The sequence below is a fragment of the Delphinapterus leucas genome, chromosome 4 (genome assembly GCF_059928025.1).
Source record: "Delphinapterus leucas isolate spDelLeu-1000000601 "Yukka" chromosome 4, BTC_Dleu_Yukka2, whole genome shotgun sequence".
NCBI classification, from domain to species: Eukaryota; Metazoa; Chordata; class Mammalia; order Artiodactyla; family Monodontidae; genus Delphinapterus; species Delphinapterus leucas.
The window spans coordinates 1828487-1837186 of NC_143132.1; the positions used below are offsets into that span (position 1 = coordinate 1828487).

Genomic DNA, 8700 nt, shown 5'->3' on the forward strand with positions numbered 1-8700 from the left:
GCTGCCCCTGAAGAGCTGTCCCTCCTGACACGCGGCCTCCTCAAGATGCTGCGGCCAGCCTGGCACTCGGGGGTCCCCCAACATCTGCCCTCAGGGCCCCCGGTTAGGGGTCGGCAAGGCCTCGCGTCTCTCCCTAGCCTGTGGGGGGCGAGGCTGAGCGGGGCCCCCAGACGTCCCCTGGGCAAAGGAGAAATGAGCGCGTGTGTGCGCATGTGTGCATGTGTGTGCGTACACACTTTGTGGGCACGTCTGCTGGCAGGGGCAAGTGTCCAGTGTATGGCCCTGTGTGAGCGTGAATGCGTGCACCTGTGGGCTTGCCTGGTGGGTGTGCGTGCATGTGTGGTGAGCATGGGTGTGTGTGTCTGGGTGAGCATGTGCGTACATGTGTATGAGTGTGTGCGTGCACGTGTGTGCACACTGCAGGTGTGTAGTATGCGTGTGTGTGGGGACCGTGGAAGCCGGCGGGCTCAGAGTTCCAGCCCTGCTGTGGCCCCCGCACTATGGCCCTTCGTCTGGGAGGGTAGCTCCCATCTTGCAGGGAAGGGAGTAAGGCCAACAGGTGAAGTGAGCTCCTGAGGTCACTCTTGGTCATTCAGCCAAGGCATTAAACACGTACTGACCCCAGAACTGGGACTCAGTGAGAACGAGCAGGGCAGCCATGGAGCTCAGATGGCCATCTGCTCCTAGCACAACAGCCGCTCTCAAAGTGGGGAGACTGTTAGTCCCCTGAAGCTGCTGTAACAAAGGACCACATACTTAGTGGCCTAAACAATAGCAATTTATTTATTTATTTTTATTTATCTTTTTTCTTTTTTGCGGTACGCGGGCCTCTCACTGCTGTGGCCTCTCCCGTTGCGGAGCACAGGCTCCGGACGCGCAGGCTCAGCGGCCATGGCTCACGGGCCCAGCCGCTCCGCGGCATGTGGGATCTTCCCGGACCAGGGCACGAACCCGCGTCCCCTGCATCGGCAGGCGGACTCTCAACCACTGCACCACCAGGGAAGCCCCCAATTTATTTTCTTAAAATGCTAGCGGTCAGAAGTCCAAAACGGGTCTCACTGGGCTAAAACCAAGGTGTGCAGGGCTGTTTCCTTCCAGAGGCTCCAAAAGAGAATCCATTCCCTGCCTCTTCCAGCTTCTAGGGGCTTCCTGCGTTCCTTCCTGCGTTCCTTGGCTGGTGGCCCATTTCCGATCTTCACAGGCTCCCGGGATTAGCATCTGGACATCCTGGGGGGGCCACTGCTCTGCCCCCAGAACTGACCTGAAGGGCGAGGTGATGTGAAAGCAGAACTGGCTCACCGGGTGCCAGGCAGTGTCCCTGAGGGACCCCAGCAGCAGTGCTAACAACCTCCAAATGGCCAACAGCCTTCTCGGGGCAGGAGAAGGCGTCTCGATTGTAGCTGCTGTCAATGGCCTTGAAGTAAAGACTCTCCCATGGACAACCTCAAGCTGTCATCACGGTGTCGACTGACTCACAAAATTCCTCAAAACCTGACAATCGGCCATCACGAGCCTGTTCGAGCCACTCCAGGCAGGCCCAGCACCCCCTGCACCCCAGCCCTGGCCCGGCTCTTCTAGCCGTGGGTTTGCAGTGCTGGCGGCTCCACAACACGGCAGGGTAGGCAGCGAGGGCAGGTCCGGCCCTGGTCGGGTCGCAGAGCCACAGATAACAGAGCCCCTCCGCAGTGGACTTAAGCACAAACGTTTATTGAAGATTTGCAGTCGGTAGGTGGGGAGGACAGTAGAATGGGGTTTGGGGCCAAGCCTCCAGGAAAGGCGACTCCAGAAACTGCCCCAGGCTCCTGCCATGGGGTGGGGGGGAGCTGCCACGAGTCCAGAACATTCCATCTCCTCCACAGTCTGCAGTGCGTCCTCCCCAGGGAACTTAGTCCAGGACCCAAGTCTCGTGCAAACGCATCTTGGACAGCGGGCTGCAAGGGAGGCTGGGAAGCACCCGGCACAGGGCTGTCCAGCCCCCTGCCTTTATCCCTTCCCCTCCGCCCCACCTCCTCCCTGGAGCAACTTTCCTTTAAGAAAAACACAACCAGGTTTAACGCCAGTCCCGCGTCCAATTTAAAACTGTCATCCACCCTCCCTGCAGGGGGACTGAGGGACTGGGTCCCCGAGGTGGGGGGCAGTCCCTGGTTCCAGCACTGGGGCCCTTCCCAGAGAGGAACCATTTCAGGCATCCTCCCAGCCCCAGCCTCGAGGCCCTCCTACAGCCTTGCAGCCGGCCTCGAGGAGGGGCCTGGGGTGCTTCTGGAGCAGAGCTGGGAGCCCAGCCCACCAGGGACAGCCTCTGTGTCTCAGGATGGCTCTGCTGGGGGCTCAGCAGTATGCCTGCTCATCCCCCAATGCTGGACCACCCAAGAGAGCAACTGTGGGTGTCCGGGGGCCCCAAAGTCCAAAGAGGAAGGGAGGTGGGGTGTCAGGAGGCTGTGAATGTGGGATGTCCCCTCCTAGGGTCAGGATCGGGGGTGGGGCTCTGGTTTCCAAGGGGACCGTCCATGGTGAGGCCAGGGACCGAGAGCAAGCAGTCTCACGCCGGCCCAGAGCGGCTGGGCAGGGGGACCAGGCTCCCGAGTGGCCTATGAGCCCCTCACTGCCCCTCCCCTCCCCTCTGGCCCCCATGGGAAGGATGAGAGGCCCAGCTGGGTGGCTGTCAGGACGGTCCACTCACTCCGCCCCTCTGACCCATAAGGAGCCCCAAAGTCATCCCACCCTGACCCCCAGACCCTGTGAAGTGCTACCTCCACAGGCAGGAGGCGCTTTGCAGAAGCGGGGCTGTGCGCATGAAGCTCTTTGAGGCCTCTCACCTGGACTGCGATGACAGCCAGGGGCCACCTATGTCCCACAAAGGCGCCGCCCACTGCCCCCCGACTGAGGCACCCCCTGTGCTGTGTCCCCACCACTGTCAACACGGGTCCCCTCTATGGGCCCGGCTTGACCCCGGCCTCCACAAAACTAGATGACAGCAGATGCCGGCTCATGCCGGCCCATTGGTGCTGGGCTGGAGGTGGAGGGTCAGCCCGAGGGCCCATGGGGCTGGGGCTGGGCGTCTGCACTCCCACAGGGTAGCAAGGAACCGGGTGGGCCCTGGCAGTCCCTTAGGGGAGGGGAGAGGAAGGCAGAGGAAAGGAGGAGGGGGAAAAGGGCAAGGGGAGGGCTGGGCTCCCAGACACCAGGGCTGGGAGCTGCCATGAGCAGGAAGGAGCTTCCTGGTCCTGCTGGTCTTGGGAGGGAGGTACGCTCTCCGGGGAGACCCCATGGGGGCGAGGAGGCCAGAAAGGCCAGGGGGCCCGGCAGCGCCCTGACTCTGGACCCGGGATGAGAGGGGGTGGGCCCTCGGGTGTGCTCTGGGCTCCTGGGCCCACTTCCTCTTCCCAGCAGGGCAGAACAGGAGCCCAGCAGGCCCACACCAGAGGGAAGGCTGGCTGGGCGCTGGGTACCAGCAAAGGCTGGGGGGAAAGAAGCCCCACTCACTCCCCGTGCGCCCCCAGAAGAGCATCTGGCTGGCATCAGGCTCTGGGCTGGCTCTGTGTAAGAGCAAATGAAGAGTTCCCTGGCAGCAAGGAAAGGGCCCCCCAAAGTGCCCAGGCTGGCTGGCACCTATGGGACACGAGCCGCAACGGCAAGACCCTGACATCTGCCCCCACCTCCATCCAGGCCTCAGTCTGCTCTCTTCCCCTGACCCAGGGACTCAGGGTCACGTCCATCAGGCAAACCCGCCAGGCGACGGCTCCTTGTGCGGCGGGACCCCTCTCCCCACTGTGTGCTCCCCGGGATGCATGGGGAAGGGGGACCCAATTCACCCACAGAGCCCGTGTCCTGCTGGTCAGCCGGCGGCCACACGTACCTGCTCCCATGCTGTTTATCCCATGGGTGGACCGGCACCCAGGCTGCCTGCCTGGCTTTTTTAGTTCCCACTGGAAGGGTGGGTGGGCCGTTGGTTTCCTGAGGACCCCGGCACCATTCGCAGCCTCATCTGAGCCCTGCCCCCCACTCCTGCACCCTGGTCTGGGCGGTGGGCAGAAAAGGGCCCACCCCACACTCAGAGCACAGAGCCCCCGGTTCACACTGTGCGTGCTGTGCCCCCGGTGACCGCAGGCACGGCGCTGGGGTGTGGGAGGGTAGCTGCATCTGTTGGTTGTTTTTTAACGCACAACTGAAAAATCATGACGCGCAGCATCAACGCGTCCCACTGCCAGTCCCATGACACTTTCCGAGTACAAACCTCCCTCGACTTTTACCCTTTCTAGGCATCTGTCCTTTACACCTTAGATCCATGAGCAATGTACCCCTAACTTGCTTCCCCCCAAAATATTTGAAGTAGTTTAAAATATAAACACTCATACAAAAAGACCATGAAAAATAAAACTGCAAAGACAGATCAGGGTTACACAGGTGGAGGTAAAGTCTACCCTGAACATGAATTAGGTAAGAAAACTGAGCAGTAAAGTAGCACTGAGAGTCCTGTCAGCAAAGCTGAAAGGGAGAGAGAGTCCCTGTCGCTGGAGGAAACGAAGCAACCTGTTGAACAGCCCTGAAACAGAGGTCGGTCCTCCCATCCATTGCAAAGGAGCTGCTTAGTGAGTAGAAAAGCAAGGCATGGAGCGACCCAAGATGACAGGCTCCCTGGGGCGGGCCACAGCCGCAGGAGCAGGAATCGGGGAACGGCCACACTTCTCTGGCTGCTAACATGGCCCCCTGAGGAGCTACTATGGACCTTCCTCAGGTTTCTCTCCATGGTTTAATATTTTTGGTTTTGGGTTGTTATTTTTTTTTTTTCCCTTCTCACTGGACTGAAATTTTGGTACAAGTGTTACTCTTAACAAACATTCTGAGAATAAACAAAGTTGACAGAGTTGTTCAAAGGTTACATGTTCCACTTATCTCCCGAGAAAAATCCGGTCTCTACCACTTGGCTGTGGAAAGAGCCCGGTGGTTAGAGGTGTTCAGGAAATACTGGGGAAGCAAAGGCAAGCCAGTTCCACGGGGCAGGATGACCTGTGCCTACAACCAACAAAATGCACCCAACCTCCTCGGGGAGCCTCACTCATGGGCACGCACCCTTTCTTCTCTGAATGCTGGGGGCTCAGAGGCGGGCGCCCCGTGGGGCAGGCTCCCAGTGCGGAAGGGACGTCTCAGGATGGACGGCCTGGTTTTACATCCCAGCTGGATCTCTTCCTGTCCGCGACCTTCCATTTCTCTGAGCCGTGTCCCCATCTGTCATTGGGTCTGATGGTAGAATTGCCTGACCTGAAGGTGTCCTGTGGGAAGTGCTCTGTCAGAGTGAAACATTGGACAGAAGTAGCCGTGTCACCCTCCCTGGGGGAACATCGAAGGTGGGACTCAGTCACCATCTACTACAAGAGTGACGGGAGACAGGTGGGCCTCGGCCTGCTCGAGCCATTGGGCACTAGGGCGCAGGGCTGATGGGGTCCTTGGACACAGGAGTGCTGGGCAGGGACTTCAGGTACTCCAGGTGCCTCCTGGCGTCCTCCTGGTTCTGGCGCACGTAGTACACGACGTAGGTGATCACCATGGCGAACCAGCCGAACATGGTGAGCAGCATGGCCACGTCGGTGGTCCTGTGGCGGACGCGGCAGAAGCTGGCGCCAGAGTCGAGAGCCTGGACCAGCGGCTTCCCCACGTATTCCTCCCGCACCGAGGTGTGGCAGGCGATCTCGTCCACCGAGTCAGGGTCCAGCTTCAGCTCCCACAGGGCCTCCTGCAGGGCGCACTCGCAGTGCAGGGGGTTGTGGGACAGGCGTATCTTGGCGCTGAGCTTGCCCAGCGCGTCCTTAGGAATCCTGCGGATGTGATTGTGAGACAGGTCCAGCAGCCGCAGGCCCCCGGCCAGGCCCAAGAAGGCGGCGGGGCCGATGGTCTCGATGGCGTTCTGAGACAAGTCCAGCTCTCTCAGCTGGTTCAGGTGCTGGAAGGCTCCGTTGGGGATGCGGGCGATCTTGTTGGCATCAAGCTTCAGGAGCACAGCGTCAGTGGGGATGTCCTTGGGGATCTCCTGCAGGCCCCTCCCGCTGCAATGGACGGCCACGGCCCCGGCATGGTCAGGGCACTGGCAGCTCTGCGGGCAAGAGGCGCCCAACCGCAGGCAGAAGAGAAGCAGGAGGCAAGAGCCTCCCGTGGGGACCGGCAGGGAGGACGGGCCCTGTTTGCCCATGGGGCCCATCCTGACCACCTGCAGACAGATGGCACGCTGCTCTCAGTGCTGCGGTCTACACCCTTCCCCGCTCCCCGGTGCCGCTGCGGAAGGGACCATCCCACACAGACAGAAACTCTGCTTCCTCACGTGCCAGGAAGAACGGTGTTCTCTTTCGGTCCTAAAAGAGAGGAGCAGTCAGCGTCGCAGGCCGTGGCCTGGCTGGGGAGCCGGGGGCACACTTTGACTTTGGGGGAGATGTCACAGCCAAACGGACACACTTGACCGGGGGGGGGGGCGGTCTCTGTGACTTACTCCTGGATATTCCCACTGCCACCCGCAAGAGTAAGGCTGTGCTGACTGCTGGCTGGGGGTTGTGCCCAGCAAAGCCGACCGAGAACACTGCCACCCTGCCCTGGACACACCCACTGCACACCTTGGGGGTCAGGGGCTTGGACAGCACGGGGTGATGGGAGTCCACCCCTCCTAGCTACTCAGGGCTGGAAAGCAGGAAGACTGGGCTGCAGGGTTTTCATAAGAAACTGGAATGCAAGGGCGACCGCCGGCCACCGCTGGGAACCGAGCCGGCACCCTCATCCCCGCGGGGCTAGGCTGCTGTCAGAAGCTCAGCGCTTTGCTAATTGTGACAATCCCTTTGACAATTATAACATTAAAGCTCTTCTCTGTCGGCCCTAATGGGAACAGCCACCCGCACCGGCATCGCGGTCGGCGCCTTTTATTTCAATTATGTTTGAAAAAGGGAAACGAGAAAAGAGAAAAGCCAAGCCCTGGGCGCGCGGCCCGCGCTGGGCGTGGAGTGGCGGGGCCGCGCGGGGCCTGGGCGGGCGGGGTTCGGGCCCCGGGGGGACCCCAGACCTCGGACCTCGGGATCCCCAGGCTCCGGACCCTAAGGACCCCCGGGACTCCCGGCTGGGGGATGGACGGGGGCGGGGGTGTCCACGCTCCGGGATGAGAGGGGAGCTTTACCTGCGCGGCCGCGTCCGGAGGCTGCTGTGCATGAGGCTCTCTGCCGCTCGGAGTCCGAGCCGGCGCCACGCCTGGAGGGCGGCGGCGACCCGAAGGCCTACGCCCAAGTCCGCGGCCGCTGGGTACACATGCGGCTCGGCCTGCGCTCCCGGGGCGGGGCCTGGGCGGAGTCTGGGGCGGAGCTGTGGGGCGGGGCGGAGTCCGGTGCGGGACGGGGCCTGAACGACAGCAGGACCTGAGAATTAGGGGCGGGGCATGGGCGGAGCTTGTGTGGCAGGACGCGGCCAGGACATCGCGGGGCCTAAAGATGGGCGATGGGGCCAGGGCGAGGTATGGCCGGAGTCTTGAGTGGGGCGGGGCCTGGACGATGGGGGGAGGGGGTCCTGAGGACGAAGGGTGTGGCCTTGGGCGGGGCCGTAGAGGCTACACGGGGCGGGGCCTGGGAGCCTAGCTTGTGGGAAGGCGTGGGTCGGGCCTGGGATCAGGATTTTAGACAGGAGTGTGTGTCATGGGCTGTGGGCGGGGTCGTGGGGGGGGGAACCCCAGAGCCCCGCCCCTTCCCGTGTCCAGCCCCGCCCCTGGCTCTGGCTCCAGGATGTGGGAGGCGGGGGCGGGGGCGGGGAAGTTGGAGACCCTCGGGTCAGAGCGAAGCCCCAGAGCGTCTGTCTCAGGTATGGTGCCAGTGGCTGCCAAAGCGTTAATGGAGTTAGGTCTCCGCCCACCTGGGTCTCTTCCTGCCCACCCCCCCATATCCCCACCCCCACTCCTCCACCTCGCGTCTTAGGGTCCATGGATGGGCGTCCAAGGCGCGTAGGCAATGTGGGGATTGAGCCATCCTTAGGGTTTTTATAACAGCTTTACTGTGGTGTAATTGATATACAGTAAACCACATATTCAAATTTGATACATTTTGACATTTGTATACACCCGTGAAACCATCACCACCTCAAAGTATTGATAGTAAATACCCCAGAGTTTCCCGTTTGCAATCCATCCCCTCTGATCCCCATCACCAGGCAAGCACTCATCTGCTCTATCACTAGATCAGTTTGCATTTCCTGTAATTTATATAAATGGAATCGTGGGTGTGTATGTTTTGTCTAGCTTCTCGCACTCAGCATAATTCATTTTGGTTCACCAGGTGCTGATGCGTTTATCAATGGTTATTCCTTTTGGGGCTGAGTAATGAGACATTGCAGGAATGTTCCACCATTTGTATATCCACTCACCTGCTCATGGAGATTTGGGTTGTTTCCAGTTGTTGGCTATTACAAATAGAGCTGATATGAAAATTGTGTACAATCTTTGTTTGGAGAAATACTCATTTCTCTTAGGTAAATATCTAGGAGTGGAATGACTGGATCATACAGTAGCTTATTTTTAACTTCTAAGAAACTGCCCAAGTGATACGATTTTACATTCCTGTGCTGTGTATGCTGCACATCTTCACCAGCACTTGGTATGGTCACTCTTTTTAATTTTACATATTCTAATAGGTGTGTAAGGGTATATCTCATTGTGGTTTTAATTTGTACTTCACTCATGACTTA

At 59.9% G+C, this 8700-nt stretch overlaps 1 protein-coding gene across 1 annotated transcript; it reads right to left on the reverse strand.

Moving 5' to 3' along the window:
• LRRC3 (leucine rich repeat containing 3) lies at window positions 1-7485 on the reverse strand. The gene is made up of 2 exons (XM_022597073.2): window positions 7151-7485; window positions 1-6344 (listed from the first exon to the last, which is right to left on the reverse strand). Exon 2 carries the CDS (start codon window positions 6191-6193, stop codon window positions 5420-5422), a length of 774 nt encoding a protein of 257 aa, XP_022452781.1. The 5' UTR covers window positions 6194-6344; window positions 7151-7485; the 3' UTR covers window positions 1-5419.
• Window positions 7486-8700: the final 1215 nt, after the last annotated feature.

Coding starts and splice junctions, on each gene's coding strand:
- LRRC3 (XM_022597073.2), bottom strand. CDS start 6,193: ATGGGCCCCATGGGCAAACAGGGCCCGTCCTCCCTGCCGGTCCCCACG.